Here is a 26,661-nt window from a genome sequence, read left to right as displayed (position 1 = left end):
CAAAGTTTGGAGCTTTGGGGTTTTTTCATAGTGACTTTATAGTCAGCCAAGGAGATTTCTGTCAACCTCTACACTTAATTCTTCATTAATTAAAACACAGTTGTCTCAGAGTAAAACCATTAATAAGCAAATGCTCCATGAGTGAGCAGCAGCAGTGGAAGCAATCTTTACAGAGTTACCTGAAACTCTTCTAATGTCCTCCTTTTTTTGTTGTTTAATTATTTTCTATTTTAATTTGTTGAAGTATTTTTGGCATCCAACTTAGCAATTTTCTATAATACTATATTTTCCTATGCAGTATGAATTTTTCCGTGGGAATTGGATTACAAAAACCATATAAAAAGAATCCATGCAGAGTTTTTTCTTAATAAAAAAAGGTTGCTTTTTTAGACAACATTTTAGTGGTTGTGGAATACTACTATTACATATCAAAGCATAACAAGTCACTCCCCAGTAAACACAGACTTTGAGCTAAAAGAAGAGATCAAATATATCCTATGTGTCTGCACTGCTATTCTAGAATAGGATTTCTCTCCCAAGAGTGACTTCAGAGGAGAGAATCCTAAAAAAGGATTGGTCACAAAAATAAATAACTATGTAGGTTTGCATGAGTTAAGTCAAACATCTCAATTCTTGTCCATCAAATCTAGGAAGAAAATTGAAAATCAGAATTTTAGTATACTGAGAACATTCTCTAAGAAAACTTTGAATTTTTCTTTGTTTTTAAATGTCAGGTGAGCCAAATTTGCAGGATATGTATTAATGTAAATGTGAGCCAGGAATCTGTCTTCTTGTCATAGAACCAGGATGACATCGCTGCCTCAGTTTCTCCTTTCATAGAGACTTGACTGCTGTTATTGCTGTTGCGTCCCCAGAAATGTGATGGTTTAGGACTGTAAGTTTATCTTAACTCATTAGAACTGGCATAGAGACAAAGCTCTTAAATGGAGCCACTTCTGTGACCTGAAGCCACCAAGGCTTTATGAGACACAAGAGAAAATAAAATCTTGTCTAGCATACTGTTGAATCTTCAAGGCAAACTCTTGAGGAAGTGACTATGACACCATAGTGCAGTGCATTTGCACCAGAGAGGAAAAAAGGTCTAGCAATTTAATCACTGAAAATTTATCACGTGAGATGAAACAGGGAAGTGTTTTACACCAGTGCATGAAACCCAGGACATCCCCTCTTGTTCACCCATTTACCTACTGCTATGGAATAGAAAGCAAACTGATATTAACATGCAACGTCTGACAGAATTTTACCCACAGATTGCAAGACAGCTCCTGTAGACTGGAGAGCATCGTGCTTCAAATATGGTTAATAACAGAGAGCAGAGTATGCATTATGTTATATTTATAACAAACCAGCACAAAGTCTGCAATTTTTTTACTCCAATGCTATAATTTTAATTCAATAGAAACAAGATCATAGTTTTCAGTGACTAAAACAATTGTCAGAATATATTTAATTAAAGGCTTAGCTCTTCCATGAGTTCTCTTTTTTGAGGTCAAGAAACTGGCAGGTAATGTGCATTTCAGAGGGCAGCCAATGACAATCATGGTGGAACCACTTCATCTGCAGATGCCAAATACCATTCAAGCGAGCTGCGAATTGGATGATAAAGTGTAAAAAGACTGGTTTATTGAAGGCACTGGCAAATGTACTTCTGTGACTCTGGTACTCCTCCAGCTTCAGACGAACACTAGAATTCAAAGATAAATTCAAGATTAAATGTCATGTGTCAGAAAGCATTTTATGTTTTTCATTAATAAGTTGATTAAAAATATATGAGGCTTCTATTAGGACACCTGAACAGCAGGTGAATCTGACGTCAGACATTTGCCAGTAATAATATACATTCCTATGTTTCTGATTTCTGACTGTATAGGCAAGGCAAAATATTGAAGTAAAATAGAAACTTCCTCCAGAATAATCATTCCTTAATTGAAAGGTTGTGTTAACTTTGTTTCAGGTGGAAATTAGATCTTCAGCTGGCTTTCTGAAATATTTGCTAAGACCCAACCCAAGTCATTGTTCTCAAAGAATAGCTCACAAAGGAAACTACAATAAATTAGATTTAGTATCTGGAACATTCTGTTTTTCAAGAAAATGGTTTGTTTATAAAGAATGTTTTATGAACATTGTAATGAGGCTCACACTCTGGCCTGAAACGGCTTGTGAAAACTCATTGAAGTGCCATTTGCCAAATAAGACTGGGAAATAATTTTGTGTGGGTAAATAAAGCACTGAAGTAACCTGGGGAAGAATAACATATTTTCTCTGACAGAAGAAACAGTCTCTTTCTTATGGCCAGAATCTACAGTAAATGTAAATCTACATTTACACCATAATGAATGGGCAACTATTGCCTAAGCGCTCCAGAAAAACCTAAATGGGCAAAAATAGTTTCAGTAAAATCAGCTCTGTTTTTAAATAACTACCAAACGTATTAAGCAGTCCCCAGTCACCTCAGGGCAGCATGGCATGCCTGCCTTTACTCTGTACCCCCAATGGTAAGGGCTGTACTCCCCTCAGAACTTCCCTGCCAAGCAGGGACACTCTGCAGTACATGGCAAGCCCTCTCTGTGCCACAGACCCTTCAGACAGGGGCCAGCAAAGGTACACATAGGGGAAGGTTTGATCTGTCACTGAAGACCTGCCACTGTGATGATTCTTCTGGGAAGAGGAGAATCAGCTCCCTGCCATTAAACCATGCAGACAAATGCTGAGCCAAACAAGTCTCTTGCAGCAGACTGGCAGCCTTGTGGTGCAAGGTATAGAAGTGTTGAAAACCTCTCAATGGCACAAAGAGATTGATCAGACTTGTCTAAACTCACACATTTATTCACCCACACTGGAAAACATTGTGAAAACTCTGTCAACTTCATCCAAGGGCTCAGGATTCATTACCACCACTTCTTTGCATATTTAGCACAGACACTTGGGAGGAAAAAAAGATGTGATGTATGTAAAAATGTATATGTCATTACTAAAAAGGAAGAGGTGGTATGTTAAGGAACCACTGCTGCATTTTGGCTAGGACTGATTCAGTGATCTACTCTTTTTCTGGGTTGATTTTCAGCAACTGTCCAATTCCAACTTTGTCAGCAAATGCCATAACCAGGTTATTGCTATTTCAAGTGGCAACACACCTGAGCTAGAAAACAGAGACTGAATAAGCCAAAGACTGAGTTCAAGTGTGATCAGAACTCAGCTGGAATGTACTACCCGCTGCTCTGAACTCAGTGGACAACACCAACAAATCCAAACTGCTCTTCAGCTTGGGGACCTCTTCTGATCATATAGAGAATACTGAAAGATTTTTCTTTTCTGTTTCACAGATCTAGATGTTCAACACATGGGTGGGAAATACCTTTGTTCTCCCCTTGTATTTTTTCTTGTAGTTTGGTTATTCATGAATTCATTCATGATTGTGAGACCATTCCCAAGCACTAGTACACTGTGGGAACAAGTTTGCACACTGGTACAAGACCAAGCAGGAACCCTGTGCAACAGCAGCCCAGACCACAATGCTGCAGGTTTGGGACATTCAATATTTGCAGAAACAGCATTAGCAACTTGATATTTTGGTAAATTGGTATTTTGAGAAAAAAAAGGAAAAGCCAAGGATCCATAGGGAGTGGGCAGAAAATGAGAAAGCATTAATTTAGCTCCTCGCTGGCAGCACTGCCAGCTGTGCTGCCAGCTGGCCAGCTGACAGACTCACTGACCACAAGGAATCACATTCTGCACTTGTATAGTAAAATGGTAACTGTTTGCTCACTCAGGGTGGCTGAATAATCTGCCCTGACAAAGCCCACACCGAGGATCCTCCCATGTTTTATGGGCATGCTGGGGGTACGTGTTTTAAAGTGGGGAGAAAACGGATTCTTTTATGCCACTACCTTAGGACCATCACGCTTCTACATCTAAAACAATAATCCTTTGATGAACAACAAAATAAATGCCATGCCCAGTAAGTTTCCATTATGATACTTGTTCTGCATCTGAAGAGGCTGTAAGTCAGATCTAGTCACAAAGCGATTGTCCTTGCATTGTCCACTGTAAGTAACATATAACTCAGGGCACTGGAACAGGACACCATGCATGTTTGATGCTGAAGAAAAGCCCATTTGTACCTATTATATTGGAAAGTTTGTACAGCATTATTTCTTAAAAACTGGTTGTGTTTCTTAGATTCTTATAATCCTTTACTCTGAAATTAATGAGACAGTTTGTAGGGTATGGCACCTGATGTGCCACCTGAGCATCTTCAGAGATGCAAACTTGAGTTATCACTTAGCTGATGAAAGAAGATAATCCACAGATATTCAGGTCTGAAGACACTTAAGAGTGGTGTCCAAATCTCTGCTTTGCATTATACACTATTGTGTACCTTCCTGGATCTTACTGTGCTACAATGGAAGCTAATGCAGAAACCAGTGGTCCACTATGTTACACAGGAGGGGAGACAGTTCAAGAAAGTTTTTATTTGCCAGGCTCCAATTATGCAACCCACCCATTTAAATTAAATGTGAATCGATCACAGGATGTCACAAAAGTGTCTCAGAAAGAAAATGCTATTAACAGTACAGAGAGGTGACACATCCAATACTTCACAGTTAGAATAAACTAAACACTCTTTATTACCCCACATGCACAGTTCCCCTGGCCCAGCACTCCTGACCACGAATTACCCTGTGTGATGAAAAAAGCATTTGCTTTCTTCTTGTCCAGCAACAGAGTGAAGTTCTGCACTAGCTGACATGAGGGCAATTTCTCCCCTTCAAGAAACTTTCAGAGCATTATTTTCTGCAAACAGGACAGTGAAGTGTCCATCCTACAGCTTTTAGTTGGAACCGGTTTTAGAGGAATTATTATCTGCACGAACTGAGCCAAGTTCAGTGTCATCTACCCATGCAAGCTCCCCTGTATCTTACTTGTCAGACAGAGCAAGCACCATGTATCTGGCAAAAATAACATGTTCTCACACTGTGAAAGTCCATCAAAAAGCAGAGAAAGTCCCTTTCTCAAATGCATTTAGATATCTAGAGATGCAAATCAGCATTAAGTGGTGACTGCCAAAGGACAGAAGGTGTTCAACTGTTCACTTTCTTCAAAAAAATACTCTGTTAAGTTTCAGGTGGTGACAAATATCTGTAAGCAAGCCAATTCTTGGCACTAGAACTGGCCTCTTCCTTAGATAGACTCTGCAAGTGGAAGTGTGTTTATCCACATGCTCCACCATTCCCTGGAAGAAGTGTGAGGTTGCACCACATGCAGCCAACTGGGAAAACAAGAAGCCATTGGTGGGACTCAGGAACAACATTCATCAGACAGTTTATAGTGCTTAGCACCATGAAAGAATACAAAAGATAAAGGCACAGAAATCAATTCTTGAAGCAGTTTTCTGCTCAAAAAAGCACCTGTTCATTTTATGGATAAATATTTCCCTCACTTCTAGATAAAAATGTATTTTTCCAGTTCCATAAAGAAAACTCACATTAATAAAAGAACTATGAAATATCCTACACACAGTACTATGCTATATGCCTGATCTTCTAGACAGAATTCTGTTGTTCTATAACTTAACACCTTGCACCTGTTATCATGGTGGGAATCACTATGGCTGCAGAATTTGCCCCTTATGTCCTCACAACACCTTGGTGAGGTAGATAGGTTCCGGAACATCTTCTTTAGGAGGGAAAATAGGCAAAAAAGAGGTGAATTGACTGGCATGGGGATGTCTAGGAGTAAATCCCAGGTCATACCCACAGATCTTTCCACTGCAAGACACTGCTTTACCTCCCACCCACCACCATCCCCCAGGGCTGAAGGAAATGTCAAAATACATCCAGCCCAACACCAATAATTCTGTGGACTACTTCTGCAACAGAAATGGCATAAATAGGTTAAAAACTGTTTTTCTCACGAGACACTAATTCCAAAGTACACCAGGTAACTCCCACTGCTGTCAGCCAGCACATGCACAAGACTAGAATCTGGGTCCATCAGTTTTTTCCCAGGGCATTAATAAGAGCCTTTCTCATGTCTTGGCTTCACTCAAAAATTGCAGAGTTATTAATTAAGGCACATCAGGAGCCAATTCAGGAACTTCTGCGATAGATGTGAAGTCCTATGGGCCACTGGTCATCTCCAAGCTACCACTAGAAAACACTGGATGGCATGTGAAATCACACCTGTGACTGAGGGAAAGGCTCCCTTGCCTCTAATTGCCACAAGAAACACAGAGCCAACCTTAGTGCATCATTGTCTGAGAATCAGCTGAATCATGACTAGCATGGAATTATGTTATCTCAATCCTCAGTAAAGGTGTTTAAATGCACTGAGACTTGGGAATGAAAAAAGTTGAGAGAAAGTGTGCTGGATATTGACTTGGAAGAATCCCACCACATGGCTGAGGACCAACTAAAACATAACATCATGTACCCCCTTCTTCACTAGACAAGTGACAACAGAGATTTCTCTGTACAGTTTCTGACTTGTAGATACAAGGAATGCTCAGGATACAAGGATGTAAGGAATGTTCAGCCCCTGCCTGAGTGTAATGTTCAATGTTAATGATTTACAAGTACATACCAGTGATATAATAGCTCAAACCACTTGATACAACAGCCTCCCCTTTCTTTATTGAAAGTCTGATAAATCCTAATTCTTGACCTTGATTGGAGGTACAATGGATCACTTGATCATACTTATGAGCTCAACACATAAGGTTGTATAATTGCAAACACTTTTGTCTCCATCACAAGTGGAGTAAGATTGGGTTGGTTCAAACCTGGTGATTGCTGGAAGGCAGCAAACACCCAGCACTGGATCTGAAGTGGTGATGAGACTCTATACAGGACTTTAGGCAATAGGGACTACTAAAGGTACTTTCCTCATTTAACACAAGAGTTCTTCACAGCTCACTGGTCTGCTGTGCTGTTTGCCCAGGCTGGGAATGTGTCCAGCCCAAATACAGGTCTTCCCCATGTGTTGATGGCCAGCGTGATACAGCAGACTCCAATGAGGTTCATCACTATTCCAGTTCTAACCTGTGAGGAAAAAAATCCAAGCCAACAACAATAACCAAACACCAGCACAGCAAGTCCAAACCAGCAACATTCAAACACCAACACAGCAAACTGCAGCAAGACATACTTGTACATAGTCACGGAATTCAGTCAAGTAAGTCACAGAAATAGCCATTGTATCCATCACCTTCTGCTCTTGCTTAGGTGGAAACACCAGGGAACACACTGTGCAAAGTCTTTGAGCACTTTGCTATGAATATAACCAGTCTAGGGGCTTTAAGGCATGTGTAACAAGTCTTTCTTACTAGTTAAGAGGACAGCCTATGTGCTCTTCAAGTACCCAGTTAGAAAGCCAGTAATGTTTGTGTGTTCTGCCCAGAACCTGCCCTGTGTGGTCTGGCAGAAAATCAGAGGACCAGAGCCAAGGGTTACTGATTACTACCTTCTGCTTTCAGCTCCAGTGGAGACAAGGCTTTAGACACTCGCCAAAGCCCCAGAACACTGCAGGGCATGCCTGCACTTTAACCCTTCAGGTTTCAGAGACTTATGACTTGTCAGTTTTTAATTTCACTTGGGCCAGTCAGTATATCTGCCAAAGCCTGTGAGAAAAGTACTGTTACTTCACAGATGCAAATTTTTATCACAATATTAATACTGCAGAAGAGAAGGCCATAGAGTGGTAGTCACAGCCCATAAGAGCTTCCTGGTCCTTTGCAAATACTCTGCAAAGAAAATTAAACTCTCACCATATTTCAGGAAGAAAGCAATGGAGAATTTCAGATAAGAGAGAAGACAATTATCTTACCATATCCAAAACACGGAGGTGGCCATAAGAAAACACTATTGCATTTGGTGGTGTTGCAACAGGTAGCATGAAGGCAAATGAAGCACTAAGAGTAGCAGGCACCATAACATACAAAGGGTGGATCTTGATAGATGTAGCCTGCAATGAAATGGAGAGAATATCACTCTGGGGGTATTAAAAAAGAAAAGCATACATGATCAATCTACCCCAGACCACTGAAATACACAGGCTTATTTTGTTTCCTTGCATTACATCACCAGAATAATTCACATTTTATTCTGAAATCCACATGTGCTTAAAGATAACTTGCTGTTGTTTCCTGTCCCATGATACTTAAAAGCAACACTTGCTTCTTTCTTCTTGTTTGCTTTGTTCTATGGTATAATTTGGATTTCTGGTCAAATATATCCAACAATCTTTTCTTTAACCTCCGACCACCCTTTTTCCAGGAATGGGAATTATAATTACTAGGCACGTGGAGTGACACTCTTAGACTTTAGTCCCTGTGGGACTCAAAACTTAAGTGCCAAATTAAGTCATTATTAGCTCAGTACCTTGATTGGGGTAATTTTGTTTTGATGAAATAGTCTAGAATAAAGTGCTTGTCCTTTTCTAATTAAAGGACAAAGTAACCTATTTTTCTCTTTGTGCCACATTTTCATTTCTGTTGAGGAAAGGCAGCAAAACTTACCAGGTTTTCCTCCCTAAGTTTTAAAATTGTTCTGGGCTCCTATGAGAAATTACACATTTCTAATAATCAGGCCTACCACTTTGAGTATTTTAGTACAAAATGTGAAGATGAGTAATTCAATGGCATCAACAGAAAGTTCTGGATTTTGTTTTGGTTTGGATTTTTTATGTGTGTGTGTGTGTGTATGTGTTTTTCCAGTTCTAAGCTGATGGTTCAAACTGACTAGAAGTAACTGATGTTTTCTGACCTGCATTGAAAAAGTGACTGTCACTCACTTTCTCCAAGGCCAAAGCACATGCCTTACAGAAGGCATGACCTGGCTTCCGTTTAAGTACACTGGAGCAACATCCAAGACACTAAATAATAATATTGCTTTGCCACCCAGTTTAACTCTGATCCCCCAGCTGCCAGGGTAACAGGACAGAAGCAATCTTACCAAGGATGAAAAGACGGGCAGGAAGAGGGTAGCTGTGGCCACGTTACTGGTGCATTCAGTGAAGACAGCTATAATAAGGGAGACCACTGTTGCAATGGCCCATGGTGGGATAGATCCCAGGGGAGTCATCTGATGACCCAGCCAAGCTGAGAGCCCAGAGTTCTGCAAGAAAAAAAGTGGGTTTCAGGGAGGTTTAAAACCCTGACTCGCAAACAAGGAAGCCATGTTATGGGCAACATTCCTGTTCTAATAATGCTAAAGGAGTCCTGAATTATACAAACACCATCCAGGAAAGTACAATAATTTGTCACAAAAGCAAAAAGAAATTCCTTGCCAACTAGACATAACACTGAATCACACTTTTCTGATTCTTCTGGAAATCAAATACTTGCTCACACATAGGTTACAAAATTATGGTTTTCTGACTAAACAAGAAAACTTTTCTGACGTCATTGCAAAGACTAATTTATAGCCCAGAAAGCTTCTAGGCACATTTTTCTAAGGTTTCTGAAGGTTATGATTCTGTATGAATGCTCTATTGTAGGAAAACAGTCAGTAGTTGGATACTAACAGGTTACAATATCTCTGACTTGCTAGTTTTTAATGCTCTGGAGCTTTATTAATTTATGTGTGATGTATAAAGATGAATGTAAGGCCCAGAGCTTTAATTTGCCCAATGGTTAAAACCTAATTAGCCACAAAACTAAAGATGTGACATAACTTTCCCCAAAGTATTGCACTACTGACAGCTAATGCTTGCTTTGATTTAGATGCATTTTAGCAGTGATGAAGGCAACAATATGTCTCACCTCAAAATTCCTTCCTGTTTTAAGAATTAGCTGCTTTTTCTGTGAATTTATGAACACAGCATCAACCCAGATTTTCTTTCTGACCATTTCAGCAGTGGTTTTGCTTTAAGTCTGAAGATATATAACCTTTAAACAAACCTCAAATGGTTCTGAAAATCTGACAAGTGTTATCTATGCTTCTACTTTTCTAGCCAGGGCTGTGATTGGGATGATTACAGAAATAAGAAAGTATTCTTTTCTGGACTGTCCAGACAGTGAAGATCTCAACCTACTCGTCAGTCTCCAAGCAGTAAGATAAATTAAAGAAATTTGGGCAGAAAACAAAAATTCCTGGAAAAGACTCACAAGCATTCACCTCTCCTTGGTTTTCGCTAATTTAGATCTCCCTCCAGATCCTAACATTGCTACTGGGTTTGGCTTTGGGTGCATGCCCAGTAATATGGGCCAGATAACAAACCAGGGAAGTTCTCCTTTGAGTCAGAGAAAAACAGATGTCAGTACATACTGCGCTTGCATCAGCTAAAGCAAAACCTCCTCCCAGCAGCAGCACAATGCTCCAGGGCATCTTCCTTTGAACCACATCCCATTCTAGCAGCGAGGTTGATAAAAATGGCTTTTTTATATCTGAAGTGAGAAATGAAAAATAGAACATGTTTTAGGAGAGTGAAGACACTTTGTCTCCTGTTCTATAAGATACTGGTGGGCAGATGCACAGTACGTGAGAAGTCTGCACAGAGTGAGGGTAACACACATGAGCACATACTGTGCCCCAGCCCTTCCCAACAAGGGAGGTAGGTGACCTGCTCTAAAGAACTGCATGCAAATCCAGTGCATGATTCTGCCTTGTTAGCTGAGTGGGTTAGCTGTTTCACAGTACTACAGTCCCTCTTTTGAATACCTTCTTCAGTCTTTTTAGGGTCAGACATGCTTTGATTCCAGGCTATTAATTTGGGCTTATGAGCAGGAAGCACAAACAGTAACAGGGCAACAAACATAGCAGGAACAGAATCAGTGATATACCTAATGAAGAAAAGAGAATACTGGTTAGAAAATGAACACCTTTCTTCTAGAAAAGGTCTGCCTTCTAGCATTCTAGTCACTGATTTTTGCCATCCCATTTGGGGTTAGAAAAAAATGGGTCATTAACTCATGTCTGAGGTCTCTCAGACCTGCCATAATATAAACACAATAATAAAAGAAACATGCTACAATACTACAATACATGTTAAAAAGCAGAGTTCTGGATGACAACTCATCCCTCATGGAGCAGGGCTCCTTCTCTGTGCTGAAGCCAAGACTCAACAGCTGTATCGCAAAGACAGACATCTAAAGAAATGGTCTGAATGATAGTCCCAACATGTATTTTATGTTCCTAACATGCCACGCACGAACATTATGCAAAGAAGCCATTCAAAGCACAAAATCAATTTTCCAGTGAGTTCTAAGGTATTGGTTAAAGGTGATATTACCAAATACTCAAATGCAACTGCAACTGATTGGAGCTCATACAAACAAAATACCAAGGTGTGCATCAGTGTGACTGAGAGCAGCATAACAGAATTTTCTTTTAGAAGATTCAGCTTGCTCCATGTCTCAATCTCTAACCTTTTCACTGCAGTACAAACTGTCAAATCATAGGTGATTGGTATTGTCATGTACAAGCCATTGGATCAAGCCCAGCAAACATGTTAAGTCAGGTAAAGTTGGAATTAATGACCCCACATTCAAAATGGAATGTATGAGCAAGAGAATCTGATTAATAACCAAGACGGTAAAAGATGGAAAAAAACCCTAAAAACTTACTTGTCTCCTCCTGAGAAGAGCCTGGCAGCCCAGCCTTTTACAAAGCCTGGGTTTCTGGTAAACCACAAGAGCACCAGCAATAAAAACAACAGGAAGACATTTAATTCAGCATAAGAGACAGGGCCTAACTTTCTCATTTCTTCCTTCAGCACATTGTATGCAGCTTTTTCTTTTGCAGTTCTCTCTGTCCCATAGCCCCAGTTTTTTTTTAAGCTTTGAGAAAAATGGGAAAAAATAATGTAAGTATCAATATATTAGAGAGATTTAACATCCTTATCACTCTGAACTCTGGGGGACAGACACAGACCACAGCAGAGGCTATAAACTACAACAGTGCCAAAACATTTTGTGGGAACACACCAATTCTCACAGAACAATGGAGTCTATCAAAGGATGGCAATTTGGAGTAACCTGGGATGAAAAAGTCAGGTTTGAATCAATGGCTGCAAACCAGCTATGCTGGCTCTCCTAGGGTTGAAACTCACAGGTCAGAGATTGAAAAGCAGAAAGGCAATTCTGTCTGAAGATTAAGAATGTATAAGGCTTTTGCCTTAATGTACCTCCCATGAACATAAAATGTTTTCAGACCTCAAAATTTCTGTGAAATGAACCTACTCTCTGCTACAAAATTAATAACTTGTCAGCGCATTTGTTTTAGCCAGATATCTCAGTAAACTAACTAACTTACTTAGGGGTTTACACAATATTGTGTAGATGAATACTCACTTGAGTCCCATGAAGGAGCACTGTAACCAAAGCCAAGCTAGTGCCAACATCACAATCATGTTTGGGAATGCAAATCCAAACCAGGAAGCAAAATTCACAATATCATTATTGTTGGGGTATAACCTGTGAAGAAATGACTTTCTGTATGAATGTCAAAACATTTAGTAATCTACTCTACCTTTAATATGTGCTAGTGACAATTATGCATGTAAATCTAGGACAACCATTACAAGCAATCATAGGTAACATCCACAGCCTAACTTAAGTCATGGGAGAAGGCAGCCTGATTTCAGAGCATAACTTAAATGATTGTAAGTTTTCCCTGTGTTATACTTTGATGCATATAGGAGCTTATGTGGATATTTTGGGTCTCAGTCAGACAAGTGTGGCTGAAAGACCTCACATACTTCCTAGATACCTTTCACTTCCAACATGCCTGTTCATTTATCCCAAGACAGGATATTTTTTTCTTCCTCCCAATTCATGCTAATAAGAGAGGAAGAAATGTCTTTCCTGAAATTAATAACTATACTTCTGCTGCCTTCAACAGATGAAGAAGTTGCTAGTTGGCTTGAAAGAATGAAGACAGCGTTTTAAGAAAGGCAATTTTTGTAATTCTCTGTGTTTGCTGATAATGATAGGAGGAAAAATATCAATAGCAAACTTCCAGCTGGGTGTTAAAACCAACAGATAATGTAGCAGCTGAGGCTGAAGTACTTGCAACACAAGGAAGCAATGTTGGAAAATTTCCACCACAGACTGGGTTCCATGTAGATCAGTTCCCAAACTCAGTTTAGCAATGAGAGAACAACACAACTGCAGTTTCCACAACCACAGCATGGAGGAACGCTGCTACAGGAGGAGCCAAGCTCCTTCTAGCTCTCTTCAGTGTGCTTATGAGCAGAGTTATCTACATTCTTCTGGTGCTCGTTACTGCAGTTCCTCTTCTGATGTGCTGTTTTTCAATTGAAAGAGAGGACACAGAAGAACCAATAGCTCATAATCAACCACCTGCATGTCGATTGTCAACATGTATTTCCAGTTTTCTCAGAAGAATTTAATTCCATCACATAGCTTCTGTTTAAAAGATGCTGAAGCAAAAAAGATGAGGCCCAACACTTCATACACATTTCTCAGACTCAGTGCCTCAAATTACTGCTCGAAGCTCACAAATTAATTTGTCATCTAAGACCAGTCAATTGGTCACATAAACAGTATGACAATGTAACTAAAAGAAAAAGCAAAAATTACTTACTGATTCATCTGGCCTTTCAGTACCACATTTGGTCCTGTTCCGGTAAGTGTTGCAGTTCCTCCAATGCTGGCAGCATAGCATACACAAAGTGTCATTCCCTTGCATATACGCTTCTTTATTTTCTGTTCCTCAGAAGATCTGGGGTCATCAGGGACTTGTTCATTGCTTATAACTAGGCAGAAAGAAAATTATTTGCTGCAGGTAAAGGTAAAGGAAAGACAGAGAATTCAGGATAGGGTCTGTAGGCTTAGTGCTTCCAGTTTGTATATGCCAATAATTTTAATTGAAAAACCCACAGATATCTCCCTAAATACTTCAGACTAATGTTCATGAGGGGCCAGAGCAAGAGGCTGACAGTCTGGGTTTACGTGATCCAAGGATGCTATTGCCCACATCAGGGCCACAGCTCCTCATCAGCAATGTCTTGTTTCACAGAGAGGTGTACCACCAGCCAAACATCACAGTCACTGGAACAATTCCAATTCCATAGTGAGAACCCAACTACCTTTAACGGATATGAATATAGGCAGAAAAAAGCCCTACTGAAACCCACATCCTTGCTTGGCATTATGTCATGAAACTTTATTGCTTTGTCCATTGTTCTCTGAGGTTAACACTCTAAATCTTGAAGTCAGACTAGACTAATGGAATAGGACAAAGAATTTATGGCAATTATAACCAACTCAACAATGTTAAAGGGTATTTTTTGCACACTCTTATTATCTTCACTACACTTGGAATCTGATCTTTAATCATATTTAATAATATAGCCCTCTGTAACAGCACAGCAGAGCAGTGAAATGAGAGGGTCTGAGTTTGGGCGCATATTTCAAATGAAGTGAAACCTATTGCAGAACCACAGCATTGGCAGAGGACTTTAAGGAATCAAGCATCAGTGTAAGATCACACACAAGAACAGTTTGTCTACTGCAAGTCAAATTACACCTTATCTTCTTTTCCATGTGGCTTTTAAAGTAGTTCTCTTTCTTCTCCCCACCTCCACATAAAATCTGGTCAATAAAGAGGTATTTATTATCCTAGAACTAAAATAGATTGTGTTTACATAACTTTTTCAAATAGTCCTATATCAACCTAGAAGCTGAATCCCCATTGATAATCACAAGATTTAGAAAATAGTATGCTGGGGGTTGAGATTGTTATTTCCCACAGGATATGCTCTTCACTTCCCTAAACAAGTGGTTAAGCCTGGGGAAACTGTGGGAGGATGACTACAGCTCGAAGAAAATAACATAACAACCTGTCTGGGATCTAGCACTAGCACACAAAATGGTAGCCATCAAAATTGAAAGCTATTTTGTAAAACCTAAATGTCATGTATTTAAGGAATTTTAGGTCAGGTTACCAACCTCTTTCCTTGGAAAGGGTACACAGCACTCCTAGGTAGGGGAGTGCTGTGTAGCAAGTTCAGTAGCATCAGCTTATTGGTGAGAAGGCCCTTACCGTGCACTGCAGTGGACTCTGATGTGCTCTTTTCCTCCAGCTCAATCACTGCATTTGTTTGCCCAGTTGCTTGTTCCATCATGGTCACATCATACTCCGTGCTGTCCATTTGATCCAGAACAGCCTGGACAATGGGAACCATCATGGCAGTGGTGGCTGTGTTGCTTATCCACATGGACAGGAAGGCAGTGACTACCATAAATCCCAGCATGAGGCTGAAAAGAGAGAAAGACAGAGAGGAGAGGAAGAAAGTGAACAGATGCTGCTAGGCTTTGCAGTCACCGTAATCTGGAGAGCAAAGCCCAGGCAGGGATGTGTGCAGCATCCACTAGTACAGTGACTCCCTTCTAGGACAGCTCTCCCACCTTTACTGAAGGAATCCCAGTGCATGATTAAGCCTGTCATAATTTTGTCCCCAAAGGCAAGCCTCTAAAATTCAGTCAGATACTAGTTTTGGATAAAGGACAAATAAACTGTTCCTCTTGCTAGACTTCACTTCCGGAAACTGTGAAAGTACAGCTGAATTGGCAATTATTCCTTTCTCTGTCAACTGTTAAATGCCATCACCAGGCCTCTGCTAAACTGAGAAATGGTAAGAAAAAACAACGTAATATTCTTACAGTGCAGGTTTCACCCCAAGAATCAGAAGGACTCTCAGTGCAATCCTTTTGTGAAGATTCCACTGCTCAACAGAAATTGCGACAATCAGCCCTCCAAGGAAGAGCATGTTTGTGTTATTTAGGTACTGAAAGCACACCTGAAAGACAGAGAAAGTACATCAGGCCAAAATACTTATTTCACTAGTACAATTTGCCTACCACCCTCTCAAATCCATGGACTGGACCAGGCCCCAGCCAACACTGGAACAAGAGGCAGCTGCTGCCTGAGAGCTCCCTGCAGTTTCCTGGACCCTCGATCTCCTGGGTAACTGCTGACTCACCTGTGCAAGAAACCTTTGTGCATCATTGTGCAAAATGACACCAGCTTCCTGAAACATACTTGGGGGCTCAAAGTATGGAAGGCGCTGGAAATATTGAGCTCCAAAAGGACTCTCTCAGCATCTTCAGCAACCATACCTGCCTCTACTAGATTGTTGGACAGTAGTGAACCTGGGGTACAGAACCTGAATGTAGCCTGTGTCTTGTGCCTCCAGCACAAACAGCCCAGGATGAGATCTGGGGAGGACACAGCATACCTTCTGGCACCATGCCATCTATCCTCTCAGAAGTTCATCCCATGCATTTTGAGATCTCCCAGAAGACTGACAGCACTACTTCCTCATAGGCTGGGAGCACACACACTGCTGGCATGAGTGGGATGCTCTCCTGCAGGATCCATGCCCAAAACAGACCCTCTCCTCTACCACCTCAAGCCTCCCACTTTGAGTTTGGGCAAATGTGTATGTAGTTCAGCATCTTCCCATATAAGAACCCTGAACACTAGTACAGACTCGTTGGCTAAATACTGGTGGGGGATCAGAGCACTGGATTTCTCTGTATCAGATCTGGATTGCATGAGTTCCTTACTTTTTTAGCAGTCTGAACTCCAAGCAGAGGGAAAAATACCACTGGAATGAGGGCGGTGACAGCCAGGGGGATCACTTCAGTGCACCAGTACACAGCCATGATGATGATGATATATGCACATCTGGCCTCCTGCAACATAATAGAAGATACACTTAAGCATTAGAAACTGTTTTTAAAGATAAGAAACACATTGGTAGCTCTTACAAGTGGCTCACACACTCCACTGTCTGTAGCTTAACAAGTTACACTGAATGAGGACTTAAACTTGCACTTTTAAATCATGTTTTGAAGTCACTTATATAAAAGGATTTTTTTGACTAAGAAGGCCGTAATGTTTGCTTTAATACATCCACACAAAATAAATGCTGTGAGAAAAATAAATCTTCCACCACTAGGTAAGTGCACAGTTTGCCCTGTGAAAGTACCTCTTGGTGGTTGAGGTCAGCAAATTTTACACCTAGGAGCCAAGAACAGCAATATAGAGTTAATTTTTTTAATGGATGGCCAAATTTCCCAGTGTGGATGATTAGCTTGCCTGAAATTCACAATTTCTGATGTATGCCCAGTAACACTCAGAAACTATTTCATTGAATAATTTAAAAGCTCTTTGCTTTGTGAAGTAACTCCTAAAGTAAAACTCTTATATATATATATATATATATATATATGTTGTTGTTGTTGTGACCAAGCACATTAGAGGTATTAAACTACTTTCCCAAATCATACTGTCACTACCTGCTAAGGGGATTCCCTAGTTTAGAATTGTTGCAAACTGTCTTTTTGGGCTTTCAATCAGGCATTTCTGTATCCCAGACTTCTGTGGTTTATACTCTAAAAATTGTCAGGAGAAGCAAGCATTCATTAGCTAACAGTGAACTGTTTGAAAGCTGAAGTCAGTGTTCTGTAGTTCAGTATTTGCTCCTATTCAGGGCATGTGTTTATAGGATTTTATTCTAATACAACAAATGTGACTTTATTGCTAAAATAAATGGGGTGACAGTCACACTTAAAAACTGACATCAGGTAATATTAGTATGTAGGACTGTGTTTTGCTTAATTTTGTTGAGAAGCTTAAGAACCAGAAAACACCTTTTGTAAGTAATTTGAATTTTTCTCCCCTCAACTTTCCCGATTAATTACAGCACAAATTGTGAGAGGAAAAATTCTTCAGAGACTAGAAGATATCAGGCAGATCCTGTTGAAGGCTCTTTCCTTTATACATATAAAGTCAGCTTATGATACAATTCATAAGCTGCAGTAATGCAGGGCTAGAACTGACCGTGGTTAATCTGTTGCTAGTATGAAAGACAGATAAACAACTCTAAGTGAATAAAATTCAAAACACTGGTTTTAGAGAGTAGAGAGGAAATAATTTATGTGAAGCTCAAAAATACAATGATGCTTATAAATTAACTCCAACAACCATGGCAAATTCAAACAACCAAAGATTTGGAATTAAATATATATTTGTACTTATACCTATACCTATCTGTGATTTATGGGAACGGTCACAGAAGGTCTCTTTGGTGTTTCTGTACAGTTGACACAAAACACAGTGACCTGCCTCGTGGCTGAAACATGAAAAAGCAGTCCCTGACAGAAATATTGCTTTCCCATTGTGAAATATTGTAATTTCTTAGGTTAGACTAATGACACAATATGCCTAGAAATAATGGCAAACTGAAGACATACTTATTCTTTTGGAAATGACCTTTCCTAGTTTTGGCCAAAGTAGAGCTTAAAAGTCAGGATTCCCAATTATATAAAGTACCACCATTCAACTGAAAGGCTAGGCTGGTATAACTTAAAGAAGGGTTGGCCATTTGGTTTATAAACACAAGATAAAATTTTCCTGTACTTTAAACCAGACTGAGCGATGCAAGTTTCTCAAAAGAAAGGCTGTTTTTAGCATTAGAATAGCCTCCAAAGCTCTAGTAGGCAAAAATACTGCAAACTGTGCTGTCACACTTGATCAAGGCTACAAGGCATTAAACCCCAAACTTCCCTGGGTTATTCCAATTTTATGCCGGTGTAACTCCACTGAACGCAAAGGAATGGTGCCATCGCCATCCCTGGAGTGAGATGGGTGAACTGGAGGACATGGCATTTGAAATCCTGACCAATTCAGACAACACAACCCTGACTGCATCAGGATGGAGAATGTCACCAAGCAACATGCTGGGAGTACCAGAGCCTCAGCAGAGAGCTGGGGGACGCACTTGAGCCCTTCAGCCCCCTCCAATCGCTACGACACGATGCAGACAATTCCAAACGCGCCAGCTACACACGGGTTTGTCTCGGCCCACAATGAATTGCACCTAACTGGCACGGTGGGTTGGGTGCGTGGGAGCCACCGGGAGCAGGGCCGGAGCCGAGCTCCGCTCCCGCAGGGGCCCCGCAGGCACTTACCCGCGTGGACACAACGAGCGGCAGCGGCAGCAGCAGCAGCGGCGTGAGGAAGAGGATGGCGAAGGAGCGGAACCTCAGCAGGGGCCGCAGGCACGTCGGGGCCATGTTCTGTGGGGTGACACGGTCAGGGCGCGAGCGGGAGCAGTGCCCGCCGCCGCCGCTTTAAGTACAGGGCGGGAGGGACCCGGCCGGGGGCGACACGTCCCGCCCGCCCCGCCGGGGGCCGCCCCGGGCAGCGGTGCGGCTGGGCACCGGGAACGGACCGGCCGCCCCGAGCGCCCCGGCCCCGCTCCGACCAGCCCTCCCTGCCGGGCCGCCGGGACACGGCCACCTCCGTGCGGGGCTTTTGCAGCCCCTTCGTGCCAAGGAAAGCGGCTCAACGGCAGTGTACCAGCTATCGCACCAGTCGGGAGTGTTGTGGGAGTGTTCTCCCTGCTCACAGAGCCCACAGAAAGGTGCCAGCGAGCACACACTGGCACAGTGCGCGTCGCTTGCAGGGACCCAGGTGCTGACACGGCCCCTTTCGGGAGCAGGACTTCCGTGAGGTGCTGGTGACGCCAAGGGAGGATCGTCCCTCGCTCATTCACACAGTGCTGGGGAAGGACTGAGCTCCTTCAGGGAAATGGAGAGTTAAAAACATAGTGGGGGTCTCCCCAAAACAAAGGTCTGTGCAGGCATGCATGGTTGTGTTTTGCTATTATTTTGAGAGGCATTGTGCCTCTGGATCTGGGTTAAAAATAACCCAGGAAGGTTAACTTGAAAGGTTATTTTTAATGTTAAATTCAGTGACTTCGTCTACAGCGCAGCCTCGGAATCCAAAGGGACAGCCCTACTGATGGTGGCCAGCACGACTGAGAAGGCAGAAAGGGACAACTAGACAGAGGACAAACAAATTGTTGGTATTTATTTTAGGTTTTGCTTCTGGAATGGCAACAGCCACCTGAAATTGAAGTCAGCATAAATCATATCTCAACAATTTGATCCTGCAGTCTCTTAATACAGTCTTACTATGCATTTACTCACAGAAATAAAGAATTTCAGATTCCACAGCAACTAATGAGGCAGCTCTGACTACAGCTTGCACGCTTAGTCCTCTGCTGACCAGAGGAACTTGAGTGACAGAAGTTCAAAAAAAGACACTCCAACGTTACTTTTCATTTATAAAAGCAGTGAATACCCACTGAGAAAACAATAGCCAACCGGATCTGGGCAGATTCCAAATCTTCAAACCTTTCGAAGTAGTCCCTCTGGGTAACTTACCAACACAGAGGAAACTTCACACCAGTGCAAAGTCTAGCAGAAAATGGGGAATTGGCCAAAACTTGCATTCCTGTGGCCTGTCTCCAATGAATAAATGGTTCCTAGTCAAAAAAGAAAAAGGACTAGAAGCACTTAAATAAGAAAATGCAAATAGTTAATTCTAAAGGAGTTGTTCTAAGGTGAACTTTGAGTCCAGTGCAAATATAATTTGTTGTCTTCTTGTTTCAATAAGATGCAGTGAAGAAAAAAGAAAATAAAGAGAAAGACAAAAAATATGTTGATACCTTTAGATGGACTAATATTGTGAAAGAAGATTTTCTTGCTGTACCTGGGGATGAGACATGGAACTCCATGGGCAATTAAATTAGCTAATTCATGCCTCAGTCCCTTTTTTGTCAATACAGAAAAGGTAATCAATATTCTCTTACTGTGCAGAATTACTGCAAACTTGCCTTCATATCATTTGATGATAAGGTTCCTTTTCATTGTGCCAAGAAGACAAAGTTTTGGCTGCTTACTTTACAAAACTGGCCTGATAGCTGGATAGAAGGGAACTGCAGAGAGCCTAAGCACTTGCAAAACATCCAGGAGTTTTAGGTGGTCCAAAGAGCATTCAAACAAAAATCTCCCACCACCTGAAATTCAGCTTATGCTAATTGAGCACTAATTTCCCACCTTCAAGATAAGAGAATCCTTTCCTCCAGTCAGTATTGGCTCCGAACATAGAAGAGAGCAATGGCTTTAAATACTGCTTTAGAAGCAGTGGGTAAAATTAGCTTTTGGTTGCAGACATCATTTAGAAGCAGAAGACTGTAGCTCCCTTGGGCCAAATTTTGATACCCTATGGCTGAATAATGTACTATTCTTGTTCTTGGTAGTAAGTTTCAAATCAGTTTTAAAAGGAACTCAAATTTTTGTGTTACAAAGGAGCTTAGGCATGGGTGGTGACATGAAGTGGAACCAGGACCTGAATCAGTCTCTTGTACCTGAAATCCCTTTTCCTGGCTTCTCCCACTATCCAGAAGATACCACTTCTCCCATTTGTTTTTCTCCTGCCCTAATAAACACAGGTATTTTGAAGCATGTCAAGAAGCAAGGGTTTAAGTAACAGAGCCAAGCCCATCTTGTGGCCCACTGCCAGCAACCTTCCCTGGCCTTTGCAACGTTTCTCAGCTGGTGGCTCTGGCACTCATTTGATTTAACTTGACAAAGAAAGCAGAACACTTTTCTGCTGTTAGTGAGCTGAATAGATTCAATGAAGTGTTCAGGAAGCACTAGAGCCAGCTCAGGAGACTGGGCTAGTTAGGCTGGACAAGGAACAGCTGTGGCAGGAACAGCCACACCTTCCAAGACAGCAAATGCCTAGATGACCTTGACAGCATTGTCAAGCCACATGCAGAGTCTTGCAATCTTCTCTTTCATACTTCAAATTGCCAGAGTCAATAATGTGAACCATGGCCAAGAGTTGCAGTCCAAGTCCAAGTGGGACACTGCTGAAGTCTAGTAAAAAAAGGCTGACCTGTATTACTTGGGAGAGAAACGGACTGAAAATCAATCCCAGAAAGAAGGAATTCCAGGGTCAGTCCAGGTAGAAAAACTGTAAAATAAAGATTTATTTTTTTAGTTTAGTTCATTCCTGAGAAGCTGCTTTTCTGATAGATCGCAATCTCTACAAGGCAATCATCCCAGTTACTCCAGTTATTGGAGGATAGAAATGGTCTGTAAAAAGGTGGCTTTACAGGAAGCAGCTAGTTCATTTAATTACAGATAGACATATTTTCTGCCTCTAATTCAAATGCTGCCCAAGCACACAAGTACAGTTTTCTTGTTCTAAAGCAGACCATTTGACCTAGATAACTGCTACTCTCTCTCAAGACAAGAACTCCTCACATTCTTTATAAAGTTTTTTCACGTTGCAGGCTCCGTGCAGCAGCCAGAGGTACAAAAGTTTTAACAAAATAAAATTAAACAAGGACTGTAAGTCATATTATACTTGACACTGAGAAACAAAATTTAAAACAACTGAACCAGAGATATTCTAGGACTTAGCAGAAATAGAATGTTTTCTACTTGGGCTTTTGAAAATCACATTTAAAAAACAACCAGCTCAGAACTTACCTCTATGTGATTCTTGCCTTCAAAAGATGCCTAGAAGAGGTCTTGTATAGTAATGTTATGCTCTGGAAGGTTTATACAGAATTTAAATAGAAAGAGTTATTACCAGCATTCAGAGAAAACCACTCCTTCATTGCTCTCCATTTTCCCTCCAATCGGTCCTTCCCAGTTACTGCCAGTCCACTGTCCTGCTTCAGGAGTAGCTTTCAACTAAGTTCCCAGTGGAGCATCTGATATTTTTCCAAGAAAAGCTCTCAAGACTCTGAATGAACAGTCCTTTCGGCACAATCCCTGTGCCCAACAACTTTCTGCACAAAAGCCCTCATTATGAATTTTGAGTCAGTGGGGTTTTCTCAGTCAGTGTATGTAGCTGATCAGTCTTTCTTGACCTAGAATTGTTGTTTCCTATACAGTTTGTGCCCTAAAACCCATTCAGATGCTGTGCAGGCTAACGACTACCAAAAAAAAAAATATACAAAAGAAAATCATGTTAAAAATTTGATTCAGAATTGGCAGCTTTGTAACCTCTCCCTTAGCTGCCATCTCATTAACATATTTTTTCAAAAGCCTTTTCTCTGCTTCATTACATAATTTGTGTTACAAAATCCAGATAAACACTAATTATTCCCAGATCTAAATAATGGCTTACTGCGCTTCCTTTTTCTTCTTCTTTTATTTTTCCCAGAGAAAAATGTGGGACAGAAGGGGCTTGTTTAGATGGGAAATGAACCACACCAATTTCTGAGAAACATCTGTGGTAGCTGTTGTATATGGCATTATGATACATTGTGCAATGATTTTTTCTGGTACTCCTGCAAAGTAAAAGAATCAATATTAGTGCCGCTGCTTGACAGACTAAGAAGGTCAGTTAGTATTTTCTGCATCTTCTGTATTCCATTATTCCACACTGGGTAGGGTCTGTCATATCTGAGACACCACTTGCATCATACAGCTACAAGGAATCAGTTGTAGCAACAGGTACAGAAATGCTCAACCTTCCTTCAGCAAGTCTTGAAACTTCTTGGCATTGAAAACATGAAGTTCTGTTCATTCTTCTCTCTAATTCATATATCTTCTGAAGTTTCCTATTTAAAAAATTATTGCTGAGGTCCAGGAGGAAACAGGATCTGCTGTTCCTGGGGCCCCTCTGCTGTTGGTCCATCCCAGCCACAGCAAAGCAAGCTATCACCAGGGAGGAAAGTCAGTGCTGGTTAATACAGGTTGGAGATTTCACCTGGCACGTACCTGGATAGCCCAAAGTGCTCCAAGGGTCATTGGGGAACCAGTGAGGCCTGGGCATCTGCTGGGCATGGCTGAGCAGCCCACGTGCGGCTGGGGGACTGATGCTGGGTTTCTCCTAGGTGGAGATGGAGGCAAAACACCTCCCATGCGCTGGCAACATTTGTCCAAGGGAAGCAGCATTGCCCCTGGGAGGCCAGGGTGGGTCTGTGGGGCTGAGTACTATCATGACCATCCCTCAAGAGGCAAAGGGGATGGCAGCATGCCCCTGTCTTCCTGCTCACCACAAGCCAGCCCTGAGGCCCTGCAGCCTGGAGGGACCTCAATGGACCTGAGGCTCCTCAGGGCACCACAGGCTCCCTCTGCTTCTGGGCCGGAGCAGGTCTGGGTGCTGGGGGCAGAGGAGCCCCTGCCACCTGCTGAACCAGCTAATGTAAATCAAACTTACATGGGAAAAGAAAGAAACTGAGACCCCAGAGTTTCCTAAGGATTAGCAAATTAATCTGTGTGAGGAATTCCCACTGAAAATCAAACCCCAACTCTTGTCTGGCAATGTTACTGTTTCTCCTTTAAAGAATTTTTTGGCTAAACAGTTGTTTGGGGCGGAGTTACTGCAACAGATCCTTTCAGTTTCAGGGTTTTTTTTCCTCTCTGTTTTTAGACGAAAGGCTATCCAGCAGAATAAAAAGACAAGGAGAGAGCAAGTTCGCAAAAATTGGTAAGAGATCTTCACTCCTAAAAGGGGGAGATTTCAAGAGTTTCTAGGATTTTCCTTAGTGTTATCTGGGTCTCCTGTAAGAGAGGCAGCAGAGGAAAGAACCACATAGCAGGAGTATGCTAGCCATTGAGTAGGAAACAAAAATAGTTTGTATGCATTTCACATTTCCAAGTTCCTGCTCTCTTGCTACTTTGTTGTGCAGAGGTTTCTTTCACAGCCTTCTCTCCTGCTGCAAGTTCCCTCTTTTCAAAATACCACTGTGTGCAATTTTGCAGTATCTGGCAGAGAAAGGTTTCAGCACATGGACCATACCAAACCCAGAAGCTGCCTCAATTTCCCCCCATTACTGATGATTGTTTCTGTTTGTATGTTTGCAATTAAGTGATAAAAAATTAATTTCTTTGTTCAGGGTAATTGGCCATCTTTCATGAAATAGAAGACTCAAAAGGGCCATGAGGATTGCAGAACCTGGTGTGTCTTGAAAAGTAGCAAGGCCATTGGACAAACTCCACAAAAGAAAGATGATTTCCCTCTCTCAGAAGAGACTATCACATCACCTCAAGCTCTTAAAGACGTTCAGTCTTTCGACACGCTGGTTACCTGTGACTATTGCAGCATTCTGCTGTCACTTCCAACCCTTCAGAAACACGAGGTGAGAAGTGACACACTGGGCTTGGCTTCTTACCTGCAAAGGGCCATACTTACACAGTCACAACTGGGCAACAAAGCGACACGGATCTGCTTTCACATCCAAGAAAGACCCCTTTACTGCATCAATCGCAATGTGCTTTTAATCTCCACCAGCTTTAACTGAAGCCACAGCAAGGCCTAACAGAACTCAACTGACGAAGGGCTCCCATTGGCTGGCTCAGCTGCAGTGCTGCTGGCCATGTGTCCTATCACCCAATCAACTTCCCGCTCACACGCTGTCCGCGTGTTCCTCCAGCCAATCACAATCTCACTTCCAGCTGTCACTCAAGTGACTCTCCCCTCAGTCCTGCCAGCCTCGCCGCCTGCCCGCCGTGGGGCGCGCTGCTGCTCCTTCCCGCGAGGGCCTTAACCACTTTAACAAATACAACCAGATCTTCTACAGGACCCCAGTGCCCATCTGTGAGTTCCAAACCTTCTCGACCTGTTGGCCATAGGTACACTCTATCTAAAAATGTGGGATTTGGTAATTCCTTAGGCTATTTATGCTCACATCTACACAAACAAGATCCATTGCCTATAGTCTGCTTCAGTTTTAAGGAAGTAATAACTATGACTTAAGTAATTAATTTTAAGCTTACATCCTAGAAAGTGTTCAGCAACTGTTCTTATTTGTTGAAGGCTCATGTTGTTCCTGATAAGCAAATAGTAGGATTATATCTAGTTGCCTCCCTACTGAATATGATGGCTTGTTGCATATAATGTTAAATTCTCCTCTGATATGAGTGTTACTTGTTTCTGTAGATCAAATGTCTGCATTGGACAACTTTGCAAAATGTTAAGATGAAACAAAAATCAAGCCACGGTGTCCTGGGGTGACTTTATGATGCTTGTATCCCCAATCACCTTGTTCATGTTACATACTAAGTTCTGCACTTTTAAGACTAGCTCTGAGAGTGAAGTGGGGGGAAGAAGAAGTGTGCAGTTTGTGTTGAGAAAGAGCCCTCACTCCTCTGCATCCTGCTCCTGGACTGTGCTGTCTGCAGCACGGACAGACAGCAGGACACAGCTCTCCTTTGCTTTTAGTTAATTTTAGCTAGCTGAGGCAGAGAAGTTCCCCGGACTGGGTTTTTTTTCCCCTTTTTCTTGGATGTGTTCAAGCCTACTCTGGACTGAAAACCCAGACAAGCCCCAGGAGCTCACTCCTGTGGCCCACCGGGGCCTGGGCCTCAGCGCTTTCCAGCACCAGAGGGACTGATAAGAACCTGAGCAAGCTGAGCTACACTCCATGAAAAGGATTTTTTTTTTTGATTTATCATCTCATCGAACAGCGAGAGGTTTTATTGTTTAACATTATTCAATTTCTGTTAAATAAACAATTTTTTCCACTTTTCTCCAAGGAAATCTTTTCCCAAACCAGTTGGGAGAGGGGCCACTTGATTTTTTTTTTCTGGAGGGACCCCATTTGGAAGTTCTTTCCCAAATTTCCCCTAAACCAGGACACACAACAAAAAAGGTACTGCAGAATTTCAGAAATTTAGAATAGATTTCCTCATTCAGGATGATTCTAGACTGAGTTAATGGAAAAAATGGGATATTTTGCGGAGGAACTGCATCTTGTAAAGCTAATACTCAGAGTATCACAAAGCTCTTTAGATTGCAATACACAGTGGGTTACCATGAGATTGCACTAAAGAAGCATTGCTACATAGCCAGTCTG

General features: G+C 41.7%; 1 protein-coding gene and 1 long non-coding RNA gene across 11 annotated transcripts in view; one reads left to right on the top strand and one right to left on the bottom strand.

Annotated features, from left to right (window-relative positions):
- Positions 1-1,384: 1,384 nt before the first annotated feature.
- On the bottom strand, positions 1,385-25,221 carry SLC13A5 (solute carrier family 13 member 5). Of its 8 annotated transcripts, XM_086859218.1 has the most exons (15): positions 24,999-25,088; positions 21,741-21,818; positions 20,222-20,322; positions 16,553-16,681; positions 15,647-15,783; positions 15,027-15,241; positions 13,566-13,737; positions 12,311-12,433; positions 11,585-11,797; positions 10,680-10,801; positions 10,287-10,405; positions 8,973-9,134; positions 7,846-7,983; positions 6,901-7,061; positions 1,385-1,705 (listed from the first exon to the last, which is right to left on the bottom strand). In XM_086859218.1, exons 4-14 carry the CDS (start codon positions 16,649-16,651, stop codon positions 6,933-6,935), a joined length of 1,629 nt encoding a protein of 542 aa, XP_086715344.1. In that variant the 5' UTR covers positions 16,652-16,681; positions 20,222-20,322; positions 21,741-21,818; positions 24,999-25,088; the 3' UTR covers positions 1,385-1,705; positions 6,901-6,932. The 8 variants fall into 8 exon arrangements, with proteins under 8 accessions (XP_086715344.1, XP_086715346.1, XP_086715339.1 ...); XM_086859220.1 differs by lacking the exon at positions 21,741-21,818; XM_086859213.1 differs by lacking the exons at positions 21,741-21,818; positions 24,999-25,088 and adding an exon at positions 18,962-19,069 and having other exon boundaries at positions 20,222-20,312.
- Positions 24,173-26,661, top strand: part of LOC111937894 (uncharacterized) — a 77,575-nt gene continuing 75,086 nt past the window's right edge. For all 3 annotated transcript variants that reach the window (XR_015278454.1, XR_015278455.1, XR_015278456.1), the window contains exons 1-2: positions 24,173-24,293; positions 24,703-25,403. This is a non-coding gene — a long non-coding RNA (uncharacterized LOC111937894). The remainder of the gene's footprint in view (positions 24,294-24,702; positions 25,404-26,661) is intronic.

Source organism: Cyanistes caeruleus, chromosome 21 (assembly GCF_971803275.1).
Source record: "Cyanistes caeruleus chromosome 21, bCyaCae1.hap1.1, whole genome shotgun sequence".
Taxonomy (NCBI): domain Eukaryota; kingdom Metazoa; phylum Chordata; class Aves; order Passeriformes; family Paridae; genus Cyanistes; species Cyanistes caeruleus.
This window is presented reverse-complemented; position numbering and strand designations above follow the sequence as displayed.